Source organism: Lepisma saccharinum, chromosome 14 (genome assembly GCF_977018435.1).
Source record: "Lepisma saccharinum chromosome 14, izLepSacc3.1, whole genome shotgun sequence".
NCBI lineage: Eukaryota > Metazoa > Arthropoda > Insecta > Zygentoma > Lepismatidae > Lepisma > Lepisma saccharinum.
Genome location: NC_139242.1, coordinates 33,059,908 through 33,083,437, shown reverse-complemented (window position 1 = coordinate 33,083,437; position 23,530 = coordinate 33,059,908). Strand labels below are relative to the sequence as shown.

The 23,530-nt window shown below is 38.0% G+C and overlaps 1 protein-coding gene across 3 annotated transcripts in view; it reads right to left on the bottom strand.

Moving 5' to 3' along the window:
- The window catches only part of LOC145998776 (rho GTPase-activating protein 12-like), a 249,920-nt gene that overhangs the window by 14,609 nt on the left and 211,781 nt on the right, over positions 1–23,530 (bottom strand). For 2 of the 3 annotated variants that reach the window (XM_083135359.1, XM_083135361.1), the window contains 7 exons: positions 14,468–14,569; positions 12,732–12,934; positions 11,508–11,598; positions 5,741–5,884; positions 5,189–5,389; positions 2,025–2,202; positions 484–618 (listed from right to left, as the gene is read on the bottom strand). In XM_083135359.1, coding sequence (XP_082991485.1) covers positions 484–618; positions 2,025–2,202; positions 5,189–5,389; positions 5,741–5,884; positions 11,508–11,598; positions 12,732–12,934; positions 14,468–14,569 — 1,054 coding nt within the window. The remainder of the gene's footprint in view (positions 1–483; positions 619–2,024; positions 2,203–5,188; positions 5,390–5,740; positions 5,885–11,507; positions 11,599–12,731; positions 12,935–14,467; positions 14,570–23,530) is intronic. The other variant, XM_083135360.1, reaches the window with a different exon arrangement.

Sequence of the window (23,530 nt, the reverse complement as noted above, 5' to 3'; positions counted from 1 at the left end):
ATTATATGCCTGGTAGATGAAAGAACGTCATCAAGACCACATTGCTGGGAAAGCCTCAAACATTTACTCAAATGCTGAATGTTAATCTCTCTTTCAAAATTAAAAATACTGTACAAATTGTGAGGTACGTAAAACATGAAATTGTCATTAAATCTGACTATGGTTAAAGTGGGTTTATATGTATATATATATTCTGATTATCGCGCAACTAAAATACTTTAGAGTTAAACTATTTCATACTATTCACCTACTGACCTGTAAAAACTGCTATGGCAATACTTAATGCATGTGTGTGTTCCAATGTTTATTAATGACAACTGATATAATGTTCAAGAATCTGTATTATTGGGAATCAGCACCAGTATAGTCCATAGCCATTCATCATCATTACACAAATTAACCATAAGATTAGGGTAAAACTTTCTTGCACACACACACTGAGCAAACTGATAAAACTATCGAAACAAAAATATGCAGTCACACCTTTCCATATTCCCTTTTTAACAAGAGATTCCATAGTTGGTCTTCGAACAAAGAATTTCCTTAGCCTTGCTTTTATTTTGGTCTGCCTCTCAGCTGGTGTCACACTCAGATCTTCGATGCTTCCATCCTTTTTCACTGCAAAAAAAAAATGAGAACCGAATTAGACAGAAATAGCAATCTCTCATAGCTGTACAATTAGGTTCATATACTGAGTTTTGATTATTATCAATGATTATAAAAAAAATCTTTTGTTGGTCCTTTAAACAACAGAAACAGTAGTTCAAAACCATATGGATTGTTGTAATTAATTCTTTCATGTGGTAAATTGAAAACTTTCACTCACACCATATGATCATTATGATGATGTGTAAATTAATGGGTACATCAGCACATTGGCTATTTGCCCCTGTCACATAATGTAGGTTCTAGCCCCTTAACAGAAACAAAATTGAGGACAGGAACCTAACAACAAAATGAAATGTGTCCTTTAAAAATCTAAACAAAATGAAACATGTCCAGTTCTTTAAAACTGATTGGTGCATCAGGTCTGTATTCTACACCTTGACAATGCTGTTATGTGGACATAAAAATGTCCTCACAGTTTCATTAAAATAAGAAAAATAAAAAAGTAAAGTGTTCCTCTGTGCTTTGAATATGCCATGAAGGAGTATAGGGGGTGTGGAATTAGGGCACCACACTTTCTTGATCACGGCCGAAAGAGGGGGGGTGATGGGATCAGCACCATGCCCCTGGCCACCTTTACCCTCCCCTAGTTTCCTCCAGGTACCCACTTTATTCGACATTGGGTGGCCACTGGAGCCGCTTGAACAGGTGCAAAAAATAACCAGTTTCTCCTCTGTCAGGATCGAACCCGGGTCTCTCACATGGTAGACAGTCACCCTAATGCCTGAGCTAACGTGGCTGTCTTCACTGTTTCATTAAAATGAATTAATTAAAATTTTTGGGTGCATTGGCACACTTGGTCATTTTGCACCCTTGAGAATATAAGGGGAAAAATCCCCTTATCTAAAATCCTTCCCTTAGGGTTAATAAAAAGGAAGTAAAGAGTCTCTTGAGAATGGTTAAAATTGCGATGTTGTGCAAACTGCAGATCACGCTCTCAATGATTTTCCTTGTTTCCACAATGAAATTGATATTTGAAGTGTTTATATTTCTGTTATTTTTATGTTGCTTTCTGTCACTTGAGATCAATTGCAACGATGATGTGAATGATGATTAGATAAAGCTTATGATGAGACACAAAGAACAGGACTAGAATCTGGGAACTTCAGTGGCAAGATCAAAAGTAGACTACTTAACATGCTCAGCGATTGAACAGCACGATGGAATTAGTCATGAAGGGCAAAAATTTGATAATGTGTACAAGATCCATGTAAAAACATACCAGACGAAGATTAAACCTTGACAGAACCTGTAGTGTACAAACCAAATTAATCTGTAACAGAATAACTTAACAGAATTGGACTTGGAAGTATATTAAAATAAATAAACATGTAAATATGAACAGAGCCATGACCTACATTTTACAGATTTTGAGCGGCCAATTCTGGGAAACTTCTTTGACTCCTCTGGTGAGTTGCTGTCCACAAAGAGGCGATTATTATCCTTCGTTATCTTGTTACGTGGCTGGCTATCACATCTTGATGGCTTCAAAGGAGAACATTCATGGTAATAAGTTTCTGTAGCAATTCTGGTAATCTAAAGATTATACAATAAAAATTCTGACACTAGCTGTAACGGTTGATTGTACAATGGTAGTCACACGTACAATATGTATTCACTGAATACATGACACATGAATGCATGCAGCATGCTTGATTAAGTACCTAATCCACTTTGCTTCAATCACTTAATCTCCTGAAGAATATGGCATTTAGACATATCAAAATAGTTCAATACAAGCTTTACCATTATGTAAGGGTACATGCAAATTTTTAAACATTTCGTGTTATGTAGCCGTGGCAGTGCTGAAGGATATAAAACAGCTTTTCTTACAATTTTAATAGGCATATGGCTACATTTTTCAAAGAGTGATGGTAGAGAATTTAGGCAATGATGTTGTTGAAGCTGTCCATTTGAGGACTTTTATCCTGTTGACACCAACCATACCATGTTAGTAACACAATAACATCCAGAGCTCAACAAAATCGAACACATTCTACACTCCCTTTTGCACATCCTCCAGAGTTATGACACTATGATGTCTTCCCAGACAGATCTAGAGTTGTTTCCATCATCCACCCACGCTCAGAAACATCTTGGTCTGAAATATGCTTACCAACATCTCGCACAACAATCTTATGTGTAAGACCTATATCCCTTACCCTCTACTCCTCGAACCTCTACATTCCCATCTGCCAGATCTGGATTTTTACCTGGGGTAAACTTCAACCCCTCTCCCAAAACTCTGAATCAACATACACCACTCATCCACCCAAAGCTTAGATTTTGGAACACCAATGGCCACAACACTAACTTAACTTCTGTGAATATGCAGCCAGGTTACAAAATATACAGTTTCATTTTGTGTGGTTGAGTCTTTACTGTTCCCTTCATTTTTCATATTTCTTACCTTCTGCCTCGCATTTATTTATTTTTTAATGCGTATACAATATCTACAATATTTTTAGGTATTTGATATGCCTCAACCAATAATGGAATATTACATCAGTAAAATTGTTAATAAATACTCAGAATGAACTAATTTGCCCCTTTGAATACTTGAAATAAACAACGTTAAATTGTATAAAGTTAAATTTAACACTACTTACGTGAGTGAGTATGAAGCTTTTTTTGGAACAATGTTTCAGGGTACTACTCCCCCCTTCATCAGGTTCATAAATATTTTTCTAAGCACTGAACATAGTGCCACATTAAAAAGTGTTAAAAGAGGAATAGGTTGAGGGTAGGGTTGAAAACACTTAACACTTTCATGGCAACGATAAGATTTATAGACAGAAAGAAGGGTTATCAATGGGGAACCCGATATCAGGTATTGTAGCCAGCATTTTATGCATTATTTCGGAAAAACTGCTTTGGAGCAAACAGGGGGTAACATTAAATTTTATGGGAGGTACGTCGACGATATATTAATAATAGGAAAGAAAAGACAGCTCGATATTGTTTTTGAAGAATTAGGAAAGCAGGACGAAAGGACTGAATTCACCAGGGAAAACCTCGTTGATGGTAAGATCAATTTCTTGGATCTTAGTATTACAAAAACAGATAAAGGAATAAAGACAGGCGTATACCATAAGCCATTAGCTGGGGACTTGTATATAAACAAAAAATCAGAACATCCTGGAAAAATAAAGACAAATGTTTTTGTCAAATTTTTCATTAGGGCAGGAAGATTATGCAATGAAGGGAAATAGAAAGAAAATTAAGTGGACTGGATAATGGAGGTGGGGGAGAAAAATGGGTACACGAACCAAGAAATGAATAGAATAGCCAGGAAAGCGCAGAAGATCATCAAAACGGAGATTAGTAATGACATTAATGGGAAAACAAGGAAAGAAGGGGAAGACGAAAAGGAAACAGAGAAGAATGTGAATGTAGCAGGGAGTATATCGGGCAGACAGGAAGAAGCATGACCGTGAGATGGGGGGAGCATGATGATGACATCAGAGAGGGAGTCCCCAAAATGGGGCTATCTGAACATATTATTAAAAGTGGGCATAAAATCGTAAAGACAGAGGTCATCATGAAAGAGCAAAATAAATTAGGTAGAAATGTTTATGAAGCTGCAAATATTTGTATAGGGAGGAGTACTAAACTTAACAGGGATGATGGCAACTTGGAAGAAGGGTGGGTTAGACTTTTCAAAAAATGGGATAAGGCAATGAAAACTGAACCTAAGATCGTCTTTCATGTTACTCAGGAGGTCATCCAAGCGGCTGCTAAGGAATGAGAATTTATGTTCGAATGTTGACATAATAGGAGGGGAAGGAGCTTTCACCTCATATCAGATTGGTGTTGTTCACCAGTGCTGGCCTTGCAACTGATGTGGGTTTTTTATCGATTTCAAGTGGTTTTAATCGAAATAGGTGGTTTGTCTTTATGGGATTTTTAATATGTGGTTTTTTAATTAGGAATGTGTCAGGGAAAGTGTTAGGCGTTTTCAACCCTACCCTCAACCTAATCCTCTTTTAACACTTTTTAACGTGGCACTATGTTCAGTGCTTAGGAAAATATTTATGAAACCTGATGAAGGGGGCAGTAGGACCCTGAAACGTTGTTCCAAAAAAACTTCATACTCACTCACGTAAGTAGTGTTACATTTAACTTTATACAATTTAATGTTGTTTATTTCATTTAATAGTGAGTAATATGCACCAATCTACAATATGATACCTTTGAATACTTGCAACCTTCCTTTTGTTTAAAATATATTGTGACTTGGGGAGGTAAGTAACTTTTAAAAGTATATGTATTGAAGTTACTGGGATTTTCCCCTTACTGAAACATTTAAAATAGATCACACCAATAATGCATTCAGGAAATGCCATTATACTGGGGTATATCTGATCAGTACGCTATCAGTACAACTAATGCTGTATAGATATGTTAAAATGTTATATATTGGTACCATCTTATAATTTGAATTTTCAAGTAGCATCAATGTTATAGTTGTAGAGCAATGAAAAGTGAACCAGCTTCCAAGCAAATAGAAAATAGCTCTTACCAAGTTTTGTATGGCACATTCAATACTTTTATACCACTCGTCCGCAACTTGAGCATTGTCATCTTGGAAGAGAACCTGCAGACCAAGTACTGTGCTAATGACAAACACGTTTTTCCGACTTGACAGCTTTTCCCCTCTGTCTATAAGAGCACCATTTAAGTCCACACACAATTCTGGACGACTTCCTTGAGTTCCGGCTTTCTGGAATGCAAATGCTTGCATTAGACAACCTGCATAAAAGTTTCATTCAATTCTGACAAAATAATAAATATTTATCTTCCCAATTTAATTTTGAACGTGCATATCGAAACAAAATAATTTTGCCATGTCGTAAGACATTGGCAAACATAAGGAGGTAGGTTTATTTAATAACAATAACCAGCTTGGTGAATCTAACGAATGGCAACTGAGATCTAATTTTAGAAATTATGTGGAATGTATGGACAGATGAATGCATCTAAATACAAATCATTTAGAATTAGGAAAGACCCTAATCCTTCTGCATAAAGACAATAAGAAATTTGATATTACTACAGATGTTATTTAACTTACCAGGGCCAGAAAACTTTTCACATCTTTGAAAAGTAACAAAAATAATTCCGTTAAAACAACATGTGACGAGGACCAATTCTTCCTTAGTTTTTTTCCATTTTCAGTGATTTTGGTTCTGTTCAGTTGACCTTCCTTTAAAACGCACTGGAAATAAGAAAGTACATGCACAATGCATTCTAGTACAACATTTAAAAAAAATATATAAATGAGCCACTTCTTCTTAACACAGAAAAAATAATTATAAAAAGGAGAAAAAATTGTCTCAAATTTTATTCTAAAGCCCTTTTCCTTACAAATTCTGAAATCAAATCCAATTGCATTTATTCAAGGTAACTCCCATCTATAATAAGCATCCCAGAATGAATAAATTTAAATACTAAGCTGTTGATTGGTAAATTTGTCGTTCACATATGGCATATCGATTTGTAATGCAGTCTTCGCAGTTTATAAAGTTACAATGATTCAGTAATTTCTAAATACAGTAGAACTTCGTTTATCTGCATTATTGAGACCAAAGGTTATGCGGATAATGATTTTTGCTGATAATCAAACATGTGTTTATTTAACAAAGAAAGCACATACAGTACGGGTTTATTTTATACATACAGTACACGGTACTACATATGTATACAGTACAAGAAAAAAAAGACATGAGGAAACACTCGTAATATACGTACAGTACAGTAGCGAAGCGTAGTCTTACGAAGGAGGCAAGCAATGTTTCAGTACAACAAAACATGTAGTACAATGGCATGCCAAGAGAGGGATATTAAAGGTTTATAGCCTCATTGGCCCGGTCGCTGGTATCATGGTAAAGTGACAGTTCTAAAAATAAACCATATGATCCACAAACGTCACATTTACTTTCGAAATTCCAGGTAACGTTATTTGTATGGTAGTAAAAATCTTACATATGCGAACTTTCCACATACAACTAAAGGGGTACGTAATTTCATCATTTATTTAATTTACGCTGCATGATTGTAATTAGGGATTTGTGGGCACCCTAAAAATCGTATTCGGAGTCAAACATTAAAATATAAAGGTAAAAACAAACTTCAAAATCATTTCAAACCAAAGAAACACATGCAGAGACGATGTAATCACCACAATAAATTCCAAACTCCTTTGCATATATGAGAAATTTCTCGCTATCGAACAATTCAACAACTCTTAGGGCCTCAAGGTTCTCAAAACGCGAGGACACTCCCTTGTTCTTTCCACAACTGGAAAGCTTCCATGCAAGATCACTTTGAAAATATCTGAAACGACCGAAAGTGATACCAACCTATTTCCTTAATTTTATCCCTCATGGGAAGGAAAGATATATCAGTTTGGAGATAGAAATTAAGCAGTGGAATCAGAATCATTACAGTAGAAAGAGTATATACATAATATTTAAGTAATAAAGTGTCATATACATAATATGACACAAAAGTGTCATACACATAATAAAGTGGGGCCTCCCCCATGGCGCAGTGGTAGCGTCATTGCCTTGTAATCAAGGAATCCCGGGTTCGATACCCGGTGGAGACACAAGTGGTTCGGATCCCACTTTAAACTGTAGGTCCAGTCCCGATTAGCCTTACTGTGCATAAAGTGGACTTAAAACACCAACTCAAAGTTCAAAAGAACATAATAAAGTGGCCGGGGGAGGGTTTGTGGGAGACATAAACCCCCCCCCCCCCCTTTCGGCCAAGTATTCCTAAGAAAAGGAAAGTCAAAGGCAGGAAAAGATGACAAACTGAGGAGACTACTAAAAAAAATCCTGGGATCACCACTTGTGTCATATTAATAAAACTTAAAACATGTTCTTGTTATCATAATGTGTACAATGTATATGATTTAATTGCGCAGTGCTCAGTAGAGAGTTCTTTTTTAGATAGCTTTATTTTCACCCCAAGTTTTATTCAAAAGCAGTCAATTTATTGAATGTGGTTGTAAAATTTGTGAAACAGCTGACTTGAATTACTGCATAAATAATTTGACACTTTTGACGTAATTTGAGCTGGACACAGAGTGCAGACCAAGGTCCGTCGAATCTTCCCTCCCTCCCTGGGGAAACTCTTCACGGGGATGTAGCAGACATTCCACTTCCTGGAAACACAAACGCTCGCCCATTACCATCTTGCCCGAACTATCAATGTCCATTTTTTTTACAAGTTTTACAATTCGCAAAACCTAAAATAAATTTTAATATAAAATGATATGGAATTTAGAACAATGATAACTTATTTGAGTTATTTTATGACTAAGAATTATTGTTATATTCGCGATCTTGTTTATGTGTTCATGAAGACAAATATTCGTTACTAGTTTTTGCTGGCAATATATCCTTCTGCTTTCGGTTGAGCTCGACTATTTTTGGGAATAACGCAAGCTCAGCAAGCCGAGCTTTTTGGTAGAAGCGTTGTGGACGGGTTCCACTCGAATTTCACGCTTCGCCATGTGACTCCTTCGGGTGCGTTATTTTCCCGCAGAGCAGCCGCAAGCATTGAGGCTGGTGCTTGCTACATAGCTGCTGAGGGAGTTTGCAGCCGTAATTTTTCACGAAATCGAGTGCGATGGAAACTAAATAAGGCTAAATCATTAAGTACATTAAATGATATTCGAATAATGCAAGCAGTGCTTGTACTATATCTTCACCTCTGGTACAGTACGTGCCTAAATTACAGTACTGTACCTGTTTTTTGAGTGTGCAGATAACTGACGTTGCGGATAATTGACGTCCAGATAAACGACATTCTACTGTAATAATAATAATAAAAAAAGACTGCATAAATACTAAAACTGAAGGAGGTAATTAAAAAATCTCAATTTTCACTGCATCATAGTGGAAGAATTTGTTCCAAGGTAAGATCTCGGGTTCAAATTAAGAACTATCTACTATCTTTATGCACAATACATGAAATGCATGCATGCATGCGGGAGTTGATAATTTTAAGACTGTGTTTAACTCCAACTATTCTTCAACTTGAAACATTTATATCTTAGGAACATGCACTCTTTACGGTTATTTAACAGTTGATTGCTAAATTGTTTGGAATGAGGGTACAACACTGTCTTACATAAGTACTAGAATACTAATATCACACAGAAGGAAGTTCAATTACTTACCCTTGCCAAATATAACTTACACATGTCATTAACCTCTTTCTTCTTCCACTGTCCCAAGAAAGTTTTTAAAAGGAAGAGATAGAGATCGTCAATATAGGACATCACACGAGAACTTACTTGAACCAGTGTGTATGTATGTTTCTGTATATATGTGTGCGAATTTTAATTACTTTTGATTCTTTATTATTATGTGTTACACTGTGTTAATATGAAGCATGAAAATGGACAAGACACCTTCATTTATATGTTCTAGTATAGTGTTAGCCACCGAAGAACATTTCTGTTGAAACAATTAAATAATTTTGGCCCAAGAGAAAAAAAAAATAGGGAAAAATTGGACCCTTTCTTAATTCAAAAATATGAAGTCCACCAGATTAATAGCCTATGCAGGTTTGGAAAAAAAAAAATCATGCAATATCCAACTTATCAAAATGCCACAAGTCTTATAAATCTGATTTTTCAAAACTTAACTTTCTTCCAATCACGGTTGAACTTAAAGGAAAAAATAAGCTCCCTATGTCACCTAACATATTTGCTTGAATGTATATTATAGCTCACCCTATAAACACATTAGTTGAGTCTGGATGTATAGTTCTAAATAGTATCCAAATGCATGAATACAGAGGTTGTTCGCTTTATATCCGACCGTTGTCGATTCGGTGCTGCCACCTGGCATATCATGCTGGAACTATGGGTCTGCTGGCGGAAGCAGTGTTGTGTCTGACCTTGTAGGTGCATGAGTTTGGTAGTGAATGTTATCAAATGGCGCCGAAAATCAACCGGTATTGGGAGGGTTACATAATGGCCCTTTTCCATGCTAAGTTTTCATACGTACGCATTGTGAAACTGTATGAAAAGTACCTGGTGGGTTCCAAATGGAAGAAAGTTGTCACAATGGATGAATCTTATGTCCATCTCACTGCTGGTGGTCACATTCGGGCGATCACATACCGTGACATTGACGGCAAGGGGCGCAGCAACTTTGTTCGTCAGTGCAGGGAAAGTTTCCCTCGTGGCTTTATGGTTGTGACAGGATTCGGATATGAGGGTAAGTTGATGATACGCAAGGTGGAAAAAAACGTGAAGGTGAATGCCAGATACTTCCAAGAGTCCATTCTGACCCCTATCTATCGGAGAGACATCCCAAAATTGTATGGAATGGATGCGAACCAGGTGATGATCCATATGGACAAGGTTTTGAGTCATACCGCCAGAACATCACCACGTTTTTATCAGGAAATGGCAGAGGAATTAGGAATTCGTGTCATTCCATTTGAAGACATTCCTGTGAAAAGCCCAGATGCCAGTCCAATGGATTTTTGCGCATTTGGACTGTTGAAACGTCGTCTTCAACATCGCCGCCCGCGCACCCTGAATGGTCTATGGAACGCTTGCAGGGAGAAGTGGGACAGCATTCCCATGCCTGTTCTGCACTGGAGCTTGCTGCAATGGAAACTGCGATGCCGGGCGATAGTCCACAATGCTGGGGGTCCAATAGAACATGATCGGTGGTGGCGGCGCGGTATCTCTTAGGGTGAGTACCCGTCAAACATGGTCGGATATAAAGCGAACAACCTTCTGTATTACTCCACCACAAACCAAATCTTGCCTCTTTAATACAAGAGTTTTGACCACTAGATATTTATTGAGAGACAACAATTTTGAGGTTCAGTATTTTGTAGCATCCAAGTGGTAAGAAAGGAGGCAAACTAACAGTTTGATGACCTCTGAAGGCAACGTAAAGGCACACTCACTCATAGTCTCAATACATTATGCTTCACTTCAGACCCAAATATTTTCTAAATTTCATCAACTTTGTAGAACAAAATAAAAACTTAGTTTGGGAAAGCTATAAAAGAAATGACTTCTTGTTTTCATGGAGTAAATGACATTTTATCCTTTTATTCTCTCACAATGAAAAAAGTGAACAGTAATTTTCTACAGTTTTAGGGGGTAAATTTATTCTCCAATATTTCATTAGTGTGTAGTATGATATATTGCTGGATACTTTTTTGGGGGGGGGGATATAACTGAGGGTTGAAATATTGAATGAAGTGTGTTATAGCTATTTTCATCAACTAAAAGTTCATTGTTTTGGATGTGGTTGTCTCACAATACAGCACATGCATTAACTATTAGCTTTTGAAGAAATTATGATAGGATACAGATCAACACCATTGATTGATTTAGTTTACGTAACATCATATTTCTGTCATTTTTGGCTAATTGCGATGATGGGGATGAATGTTGTTGAAATGAAATGGATGAAGAGAGAATCACAAACATATATGGATGACATAACGTAAGTCGCACAGATGATTATACTAACTGTGAGTCCAGATGCCAGTCTTGTTGGCCTGCAACATTGCAGTTACCAGGGTGTACTACATAAGTAAAGTTTACTTTTTGGTGCCTTCAACGAAGGTCACCCCTTACACCCCACATTATCAACACAATTTATGCTTTTTGGTACTTGGCAATGTCCTGCAACAAATCACTTGTTTGTTATTCAATTATGGCCTGACATTGGGTGGATACGTCCACCAACTATCTTCATTACCGGTGCTATTTCATTTTCTTTGAGACATTACAAAAAATCAGCATATGAAGGTTTTTCGAGTTAGAATATAGACCATAAGCTAGTACTCACCATATTCCCATCCCACAGTTGTGGCCAGTTTGTGAGGTTTCGAGGCATAGAAGATGACTTTGAAGATATGGAATCTCGGCCATCATTGCGCCTGACAAATATGTGGATATGAATTACATAGAAAATATAATCTATTGCATTATATACTTCTGCAAGTTGTTGTTTATAAATCAGAAGAAAAAGCTTGCTCATTTAAAAAATGACATGTAACTAGTTAACCACAAAGAATATCTTCAGGTTCATATTACAAATACCAACTCAACTCAATGGTGTATTTAAAGTACCATCTTCTTTTTGGAATGTTGAAACATTATACATTTGTACATGGACACCTCCTTGATCACAAAAGAGTCCCATCAAAACTGTTAAATTATAATGGCTGTGTGATTCAAATTTATATGAAGAGCAGGCATGGATCTAGAAATATATTTCAGGAGGGGTCTAAACAAAGTGCCTCATGTAATAATAGATAATACTAATAATAATAAATTATTTTTATTATTACATGAACAGATAAAAGGATGGTTTAAGAATAGAGATAAAACAACAAATATTCTTTATCTAGCTTATGTCTAGGTAAGATCAAGAAAAAATTGCATAAAAACTGCTGTCCTACCAAAGAAATTATTATTATTATTATTATTTTACAAAATAGATTATGTATTGAATACCAAAAGAAGTTGTTAGGTTCAGCTCAATAAAAAGTAAAGTCCCTGATCGTTGTTTTTTTGTGTATTATTATTGGCAATGATCCACAGGTACTGTCAACACACACCTGTATAATTGCAATTTAATCCTTACTTTCATGTAACTTCTATTCAAATAAACATCATGTTTTACAATAGTAACAAGTATTTTGCTATTTAATTTTGGACTTTGTAAGTCTATTGGAGAAAGTGGGGTCTGGACTCCTGGACCCTTCCCCTAAATATGTCCTTGGTGAAGAGTGTTATAATGTTGGCAATCAACAAGATTTTAACACCAGGCATAGCACATGCCAGCAAAGTAATATTGGAAACTACATCTACTTTCAAAACCTGCTGGGATATTCCAGATTCTCAAAAATTAATCTGTTTAGCATTCCTTATGGAGCATTCAAGTGAATCTTCATGCACTATTGTCTAGGTGCCTATGATTTTGGTGCCAAGAAATTATCTAATGTAAAGTCTCTCTAATCTAAATAGTATGTAAACTTTAGTAACTTCTGATGGAAAAATATCTCACCTGGGATCTATGAGAACCATAGAACGTGTTTTAACAACTCTATGTCCTCTCTCTATTAATCCTGCTGCAGTGAGATGTGATGGCACATTTTCTCGAAGTATTGGACCCTCTTCCGTAGGACTTGGCTCCCCAGAATCAGTCAAGGGGGATTTAGATAAAAGTGAATCACATGACTGTGGAGACCCTTGGTGATTTGAAGAACTCTGAAACAATAAGAATAAAAAAATATATGGTAAATGACACATAATTTTTCTATAGTTCTCTTTCTAAAATAACAACATGAAATCCTTAATATCTTTTCATAACAAAAAAGGATATGTTACTAGCATGGATTCTAGGACTGAATTGATGTCCATATTGATCTTGATACTCCTAGCAATTCGCACTGATATTTGAAAATTGAACAAAATGTTGATTAATATCAATGGGTGAATATTCCATTTCAATTATAAGCATCAGTTTTGATTCAAAATATTCAAGAATTACATCAAAATGTTAATATACTTGTTATGTAATCACAAACCACAGTAGTTCTCACAATAGGTGCAAAATAAAGGAAAGTTTTGAATTTTGCATAATTTTCAGGATAATTAGATGGCATTATTGCAGACCCCACAAAAAACAAAAATGCTGGAAAAGTACTGGCAGGTATCGGTAAATAAAACTGATATTTTCCAATATGGATACCATTGGTATCGTTTGATACCGATATATTGGTATTGGCTCAGCCCTAATGGATTCATATGCACTAAAAGAAAATCAATATCTCAGAATTCAGCTGTAAGGTTATACACAAGATTTTGATTTTATTTTAGTGATACAACAGTGATCTGAGAGTTTGGGATAGAAGCATGCAGATGGGGGCACCTTTGCATACTGATGTAGCCTGTTCAATACCTTGCAGATTCGAACCCTTTCCTGGCCTATGTCCATGGTCCATGGTCTGGTTACAGATCAAATTGCTAGAGCCTGAGGGGTAGACATCACTGTAAATGCTTATCTGTAGAATCCTACCATCATCACAAGTGGAGAGCGAAAGTACAATCGATAATCCCAAAAGAGGTGAACCTAGTTTTTTAATGCTTATGTAAAATTTCCTCTAATGCATACAATTACAAGGCCATGATGCTAAAATTTGTACCATCACCATTTGCATTTCCCCTGCTATCAGAGAAAGATTAAAAATTCAAATAATATGACAAAATATTATTACTAGGACAATAGTTATGAGAGAAGAAGTCAAGTCTAGTAACAGCTTTTTGTTAGGAAACAAAAACAATTCCTGCCAGCAATTTTCTATCAAATTTTTACATTCAAAGCCAAATCACCAAACGAATTGGAATTTCTCATACCAAAGGCAAAACACCATCAAGTTTATGTATTATTATTTACAGTGGCGGCGATTGGGTTCCAAAAGTAGGGGGGGGGGGGCAAGATGCCAAAACTTGGGGGCAAAGACAGTTTACTTTCCCTCATAGATAAAAGTGACAAAAAGTGTGTGTGGGGGGGGGGGGTAACTGCAACCTCTCCTATTTGCCACCACTGAGTATTTACATAAATTTCATTGGAGTCAACAAGACAGCACCTAGGAATAAACTTCATAAAACTTGCAACTACTTTTTTCCTGGCAACAAATGTATTGTGCATTTTGTATGCAGGCACTATGCTACCTGAAATTTAATTTGTTACAATACAAACTAATATTAGAAATTCTATACTTCCAGTGCTATACTTACATCACATAGAGTGACATTAACTTCAGGCAGTGTCCATGAGGATTCATTACTATTCTCTTCGAAGAAATACACTCGCCCTTCACAGTCATTGGATGAAAACCACTGCAAGAGAAGAATGTTTCACTAACTTATACACACAGGCATATTCTTAAATACACACACACTTAATACATTATAAAGTACAAATGTAACTAATATTCTTGACAGATGTCTGACACGTACAGTGTAACCAGTATGGTTTTCGTTACAACTCAGAAGCATCCTTGACCGCACATGCTAGTAGAAACTTGTAATTCACAGTTTGAAAATAATAATAATAACAAAAAAAGACTGAAAGTACTATACAAATGTATTAATGTTGCCTGTATATTCAAGAAACATATCTTACACCCAATCACGGAGAGAAATTCAATTATGGCAAGTTGTTTCTTTGGATATAACCAAGTAGAGAATAAATACGTAGTTTCCACGATTAATGCCAAACTTTCAAGGACCTTCCTTCAAATCCATTTCAAATAAGTACTACCTAACTAACTAGTCATCCTTCAACTGGCTAAATATAAATATGAATGGAGTGTGAACTAAGTTCCCAGCCAATGCTAAAATATGAGATTTTATTTAAACTTACATTCAATTAACATTACTTTACTGTACTAGAACAAAGAGAAGAAGGTAATTCAAATACATCTTATGTAACTTACAGGATGACCTCAGCTACTTGTAATGCATGGTCATAAAGGCAATTCTGCGATCAAAGAATTGCCTCAAGTAATGTGTCTGCCTGTCATCAGCAATCATTGATAATATCCCCCCCCCCACACACACACATACATGCCAATTTTACAAACTTTACAAATTTGTTTATTCCAGAATAATTGTTATTTAACAATTCTTAGTTATGATGTTAAAAAAATTAAAATTACAAATGCATTTGCATTCAGAATTTTTAATCGGGCAGGGGAGGGAATCATAAATTTTGCAGCATGATTATAAATTACATTTTTTTGCATCTTTATAAGAAAGTCTTATCTCAAATATTCCTCTTTTTTAGGAGGGGACTGTCACGAATAAAACTACTTTTAAAATGCGAATTACTATATGATCAAGAATTCCCCCTTCATTCCATCCACCTCCCAGGGATTTGAACTCGACTACTGTTGATATCACAAAAGCCTTGCACTTACTAGCTACTTGCAGAACAGAATCTAGTGGCAAACGTAAATGTATTTTCACTGGCATACGCAGGTGGGTGGGGGCTGATGGAACTACAGCCTTTCCCGAATTGAATTTCGAGAAAATCAAAATTTTCAAATGAAAGCAGTAATGAACTCGAGGAAAACAAAGTGGTAAGTAAATGCAAACTCCTTTTAAAATGACCCCCAATTACAATTCTTGTATTTGAATAACTTTTAAATCGAAAGTTTTAAAATGATAGTTACAAAATATTTTATTAAGTACCCCTCCCCCCGAAAGAACAAAGCTATGTAATATCCCCCTTCACAATTACAGTCCCCTCTGAAAAAAAATCCCGCATATGCTAGTATTTTATATTATGGGAGTACACGTAGGTGCACTGGAGGGGGTCATTGAGGCCAGAACTCCCCCCTTTGGACCAATTTTCTGTGGAAAAGAAGGTATCATTATCTCGCCCTCTTTTACTGCACATTATAGCATTCAAAATGCTTTTTCAGAATCTGAACCCCTTGTTAAAATCTCTCTAGGTGTGAACAAAGCAGCAGCCTCGTAGGTGGTTAAACTAAAGCCCCATGATATTTTAGCCCACGATTTGCGTATGAGTAAAAACAATAAGGGCAGTTGTTTAATATAAGTTTTCAATTAAACCAGTCGCACAGCTTGTAAAGCTCTAAAACAATGAGGTATCATGAAGCTATTAATTTTACTTTCTTTGAAGCGATGCAACCAGTAGGGAACCAATGATTTTATTGTTTGAGGTGAGAAGGATATACATGAAGCCTAATATAGCCTACAGGAAAAGTTATGATTTTTAAGTAGGACTGCACTTGTTCACTTCAAAAATTGCGTGTGTGTGTGTGGGAAGGGAAGGGGGTTCAGGACTGTAGAAAACCAGATAATAGCGGAGTTGAAAAAGTTCATGCAATAACTAAGCTTTGTCTGTCGTGCAGGAGGGAGCGGGGGAGGAATAGCCCTTTGCACCCCCTGGTGTGCACAATGCTCAGAACAAGATACCACAGAGGACTACAAGAAAGCTCTCTAAATTAAATATTCTGTTAATACGCACCAGGCTAGTTAGCAAAAGAAATAACTCTGTGTTTCAGAGTACTTTTTGTTTCAGTTCTAAGCACTCGTTTCAAGAGATTACAATGAAAAAGGTGCGGTGAATTGTTAAGGAAGACTGGAAGGAAGGAATTAATACTGCGAGACGCGCAAGTAAATTAGAAAATCTTAAATCGGTCTCTCACTACTTGCAAACATAGGCTGTCGCTACATTTCAGCCTACATCAAATGAAGAGAGAGTGTTGAATCTTGAGCTTATGTCAAATAATACTTTTGCAAAATTGCCTCTCGTATCGAAGAACGAGCCGATAGTAAGTACAAGCTCTGAGAAATGGGATCTGTTAAGAAATCCTGGAGTATTCAAGCGATTCTTTCGGTGCGGCCCGCACTCCTGTTGCCTCTAACGTTGTCTTAGAAAATAGGTTTATGTAGCTATTACAAAATATAAAGACAACAGGGAAGGTGAACAGAACAAATCTGTTGAATGCTCTACAAGGACTTTTTAAGTACATTCAATTCTTTTCAGAAGTTGGACTACCCAGCGAATCATCTTCGAAAAGGTTGTTGTTGAAGGCAGTGCTTGAAGTGGAAAATATTAGCTTCGGAGGGGGTTGGTCGAGCTGGGGTATGCTTTTATGGTTTAACATGGTGGTTACAATGACCCAACTGGGAGATGCTTTGTAAAAAGTTTACTAGCCAGGGGAAGGGGGATACCATGCATTGGCTGAAGGCTGATCAAGGCTCGAGATCCAGAAAAATCTTGATTACCATTTGTGTCTTGTCTCATAACTTACATACTGAATAGTGTTAAGTTTACAAGAAGTTAGCTATGGTGATCTGTACACGCTTCACACCGAAACACTTAAATCTACATGCTATAACACTGCCAACTTACGCAATTACCGTGCACATACTGTATATGATCCCTTATCGTACTAACATGATTTACCCTAATGCCCCCAAGAGATACACAATAGGACGATATGATAACTGGCTGTACCTCGTCCGATTGAAAGCTCGAGGTCCAATCTTCGTCGTCGTAACACTCCCAATGAAGCTCCTGCTTCCACGCCACTATATCACTGGAACTACTCCCTTTCCTGGTTTTCAAGGATATCTCCGTGTCGACGTCGCTCCTGCTCGAAAAGTACGACCGCCCGCTGTCGATGGACGAGTACCAGTCGTCGACGAGAGTCGAACCCAGCGACTCCACGCAAGTCTTGACGAAGGCGTCGTCGTCTTCCTCGGGGGAGCAGCTCGGTTCGGGATCCATGTCCGTTGTGGCGTCCTGGGGAGAGACGGGTGTCACCTCCACGCATATCGAGCCGGCCTCGTTTGCAACGCAAATCTCCGAGTAATCAACTCTGGCAGGTACGGCGCTGCCTGGAGTGAGCGTCGCGTCGCTCATCGCCTCCCGCCTGCCACTGCGGTCCTGATCGTGAAACGTGATGCTCTCGGTGTCCGTGGATTCGCACGAAAACAGCGCCCGCCCTGGGAACGTGTACACACTCGAATTCCCACTCTGTGCGGAGGCCCTTCGCTTTCTACGCAGCGGCGGGACGGGAGGGTCGCCGCTGCCGTCGTCGAAGATCGAGTTGATGTCGAAAGAGCGCTCCGAGGGGAGGAACACCTCGTCGGAAATCACCGACACCAAAGACATCCTTCCTGGATCTTCCAAGAACGTGCGATCCTTGGACCTCCTCTTGCATTCCTCTATGCTCTCGTTTGCCAACTTCTCGGCCACGCCGCACAGCTCCAGAAACTCGGAACTAGAGTTTCGCCTCAGCTCCTCGTCCGAAAGGGACAGTCGCGAGTTGCACAGCGAGACGTCGTCCCAGTCGTCGCTCGAGCACCCGTTGACCGCAGGCTGGAGCAGATCCTTCAGATCTTCCCGAACGCTCTTGCACAATTTCCTGAAGGCCGAACGTTTCTTCAGCGGCGGACTCCCGCCCCCCTGCAAATCGCGGAACAGAGGATTGTCGTCCCACACCCCTCCGTCCTCTGATCCTGACGCCTGGACCTCGCAGCTCGCGCTGTGCTCCTCCAGGCTGCAGCGGGGAATTCTCAACCCCTCCCAGCAGTCCCTATGATAGAACAAGGTTATAGCTTAGCAAATAACGTGAGCGAAACCGGCAACTCCACACACACACACAGAGTCATGCGTCATTGGTACTTTTCCCCATCGCCAAAGGGCGGGCATGCCCGGAAATGACATAAGAGGCTTTCCGCGAAGAAAAACCATGACAGTTTGGCGAGTGGTGATTGAAGTCATTCAACTATTACTCGGGAGGCAAACAGAGGACATCTTTCCGAGATATCTTAGAGGGTAAGATAAGGATTGTGCAATGCGGAAAAGAGCATAAAGGACTATTTGTATCGTACACACAGGGGGTAAAGGGGGGCTGAGCTTACACATATGCCTGATTGCGGTATGTCAAGTGACTATTTCAAGACTTGAACTTCAAGGGCGCCTAATCTGAACCGAATAAATCGTATGTATTTATACCGCATAAAATGATAGGCGCTTATCAAGGCAAAGAAAATGAGGTTATAAGCACTACCAAAATATTATAGTATATAACGAATATTTTTTTTTTAATTAGACAGCCCCTCTCCTCTTAGGTACTCCTTGGTAAAGGATAGTTCATCCTCATCGTCGCGATTAACCTACGAGGAAGGACAGCGACGCAATATAAAAGAGAAAGAAAGAAATAAACCTAGAACTACACGGGAACGTGGTTGTATCCTTGTTTCGGTACCATTCCGGGTCATGGACATCAAAGAAGCTCACAAGAGGTTTCAAGAAAATGTCGAGGTCTGAATTTCCTTTTTCCGGCCAATACACACGGTTCCGCTGGTCGCTACGACACAGGAAATAGTCCCTCTTCCCATCTCCCCTACCTTCCTTCAAACTTCAGTTTCCTGTTCGTGCATTGATACTTAGTTCCAAAATACATGGATATAAGGAATGGCCTTCTGGTTTTATGGAGAAAATTGAATTTTCAATAACAAAAAAATGAAAAAATGAGCGGTATGATTGGGCAGAATATGTTCACATTCTAACATATGTTGTTTAGTATATTATATTTTATAGAACTTTGAGCACGTCTTCATCCTGCGAAGCCTGCGATTACGAGATGAAACTCTCAGAAAAAAATACGCCGTCAAAAAGAGTAAACTCATTCAAAAATAAAATTGGAAATATCCAATTGATAAACATACCGAGATAACAATATTATTAATTTAATTTGTATTTTTGTTATTTCCGGTCATGGAAACCTACAACAACAACTGTGGGTTCGTCGTGCTGACCACACGTTACCCCGTAACTGGTAACTCGGCAGGTGGGAGCGAGGCCGGCCGTCGGTAGGTACACCTTGGCCCTCACGGGCTGTTGTGCCACGGGTTATTATTATTATTGTCGTTGTTATTTAGCGTCGCATATTTTCCAACTTTTGGCTATCCGAGACAATTAGAATGGGTGTTGAATAGACGAGGATAACATGTCCAGGTCGGGACTCGAATACGAGAACTTCTGTGGCGAGAGATCGACAGTTGACATCCTAACGCCCTCGGTCACAGAGACGGCTTTGATCATTCAAGAACTCAGAAAATATAGTTATGGAATGTCGCAGACAGGGTAACGATATGTGTAGCAGCCGAGAGAGTTATATTTTCCATGAATTTCGTTATGTGCCAACTTTCTGCATATCATAAAAACATTATTCCTAAGATAAGATTGAGAGGAGTACAAATCCTCAATATTTAGAAATGAAACTTCTAATGTAAAAGCCGAACCGGAAATATGCAACACCAATGTAGGAGATAAAAATCTAATAACGTGCTCTTGCGCTATTATTTACAAAAATTAGCATCAGATAGCACACATTTCCAGATACCTACGGGATACGCTACTTTATGAGGTTGTATGTATTTGCATTCTTATTTCATCTCGCTTTTCTACCCTTACAGGATAATCGCGACGATGAGGATCAATGATGGTTAGTTGAAAATGAAGAAAGAACACTAACAAAGGAAGAGCCACGTCAGGAGCACTAGCATTCAGAAGCGAGATCGCGATTGAACCACGTTGCCAAGTTGTCAAAAATAAATTTGAACCCAAAGGTACGCTGTGATAGGCTAATCGGAACTGTAATTGCAGTTTACAGTAGGTTTCAGTGCAATGTGTCTCAACCTGAGATAATAGTCTGAACTGTTATTTGAAACCCTTTATGGATCCAAGAACTAATTATTAGTGAATGAAAGCTATTACAAATAAATTCCTACATCTAAACACTAATTATTCAAAACGAAATAAGAACCCATTTCACAACTTTATTGCCTCATTAAAATATAAAATCACAAAAAAATCTAGCTCTTTTGTATCTTAGAGAAAAATGGGGGATTCACTTGAAAACTTATTTTATTTGCTACAACCCAGGTTAAAATATCGGGAAAAACGAACAAAGTTAGTTGTTGTTGTTGGACTCGCAAGGACCAGCAAGGGAAATTGCATATTTAAGCGATGTACTAGCCTGGTTTAAGTCTTGTCAAATCTGACAAGGTTACATGACGCATTTAAATGACTCGACTATCGTCTAAGCTACCGTGTAACAGGCTGCAAAAAGATTGTGTAGGAAACAAGCGATAACAGAACTTCAACAGAAAGCGCAGGGTTCCATTGTCCGATTACTTGTAGTTGCCATAAAGGTTTAATTTTCCTTAAGTTCGTGGAGATTATTACAGCACCAGAGTAGCCGTCTTATATTAAAATATTGGGGTGTAAAGGATGACTTTTTCGAAAGGCACCGAATGTCAACCTCTCTTTCACCCTGGACTGCCTTTGTTGCAGACTAACGAGGCTCTGGCGTCTGACAGCCAGTGTACTCCTCTGTAGGAATTGTGTTGCGTTGTCTATATGCGTTTGTGGCTGCCCCGTCATCACCTTTGATCCTCATAGTCACGTTTCGTCACAAGTGGAAGAAATTCGACGTAAAATAACCTAATTGAATCAATCAAACAATTAGTTTGAAATATTAAGAAGCTAGGAAATATTTTCTATTTGTAAAGTATTAATGAGCAAAGCCGAAAGAATAATCACATGTGATACCTAAGCGGCCTAGCCACACGTCTGGTATCAGTAAATGCGGAACAATAAAAGGGTAATCCATCGGGTGTAATGTGCTATACCTTTGCTTCCTGTCAAAGCGGTTTCCTAAGGAAATATTTCAGCCGGGGAAAAACCCGTAAATGTATCCTTGGCCTATCTGTAGAACGTCCAAAAGTCGATTTGGCGAAGCATAAGTGCACTTTAAACACCGTAAGCAAGACTGGACATCAGAATCACAAAATATACCTCCAATGGTGACTGAAGTCACCAGAATTTGCTAATGGGCCATCGTAGAAGGCCATAAATCGCGGATCCACAGAGAGGACGACAGGGGCTATCATCTAGAACGTTTTTAGAGGGGGTCCGTACCCCCCCCCCCTCCGGAAGATTAACTAAGTACTAAAATTAAATAATGAAATAATAAAATAACTAAAATTAAATAACAAAAATATACTTGTTTAATCGAGGGTTATTTATTTCCGCCGAACTTATTGGAAGGCAAGGATCATATGACTTCGAATGACAGTACCATAGAAGATTTATGCAAGATTTATTACTACATATGTTTTAATATGCATAAAATATTACCAGGAGCTTACTTTTCGTCAACTGAATCTAACATCCTTTTTTGATATTCAATAAATATCCAATTCTTTATCTATTTGACATTAATTTCCTTGCCACATTTCTTTTTTGCAAATTTTGCCGTCCTTGATTATACGTAAGCTAGATAATTAATACATTATTTTTGCCTATTCATGTAATAAAAACATAATATTAATTTGAATATTTTAATTATATATCATTATTTTAAACATTATTATTATTATTGAGGCACTTGGTCGGACCCCCCCCCCAATCGAAATGTACTTCACATGCCTGGCTATCATATATCAGGTATTGGATATATTATTATGCCTCATATTTTTTTAAGATTCAGATGTCCTGTCTTTTATCACCAAGTATAATGGCCTCGAGAATACATATTTAAAAAAAAAACAACTGATGATTCACTTTATGCTCATGGTAGGCTAATCGAAAATGGACCTATTATTTTAAATTTGGATCCGAACCACACTGCCATATGCCTCAAAAAGGGATTGAACCCAGACACCTTGAGATAATAGGCTTTTGTTCTCTTCGTTTATTCATTTTACTCATCATACCCGATGGTATCGTGGCAATGGGAGGAAGTATGATAACGACCAAGGGTGCCCGCAGAGGGTTCAAGAGGGCACTCTCCCCCCCTGACCCAGGACATATCTAAAAACACTTCATACAATTTAAATGGTGAAAGTTTAGCGTGAAAGCATATGGACGAGGGGTGCCGTGAAAGACAGCAGATTAAGTGCCTATGCAAATTACCCTAGTGCCCCTATTTTTGCAAAACTATACTCTAATCTCTAGAACATGGAACTCAGATTGGTTCCTGTTCACAGCACTATATATTGTTTATATAAAACAGTGCAAGTGTAGGTTAAAATCGATTCTCGGTGAGATGAGGTAAGACACTGAATGAGGCATATCGCAATTATGCACCTGGCGCCACGAGCACAGAACCAACTTGTTTCGATGTTAATATACCCTGCTCAGAAATGGCAACGTCAGTTCACCGAACATTCTGTAAACAAACGAACAAAAAGTGGGTAACTATAACTCGAAGAAACTTGACAGACAGGGGGAGCTGACTTCTCGCC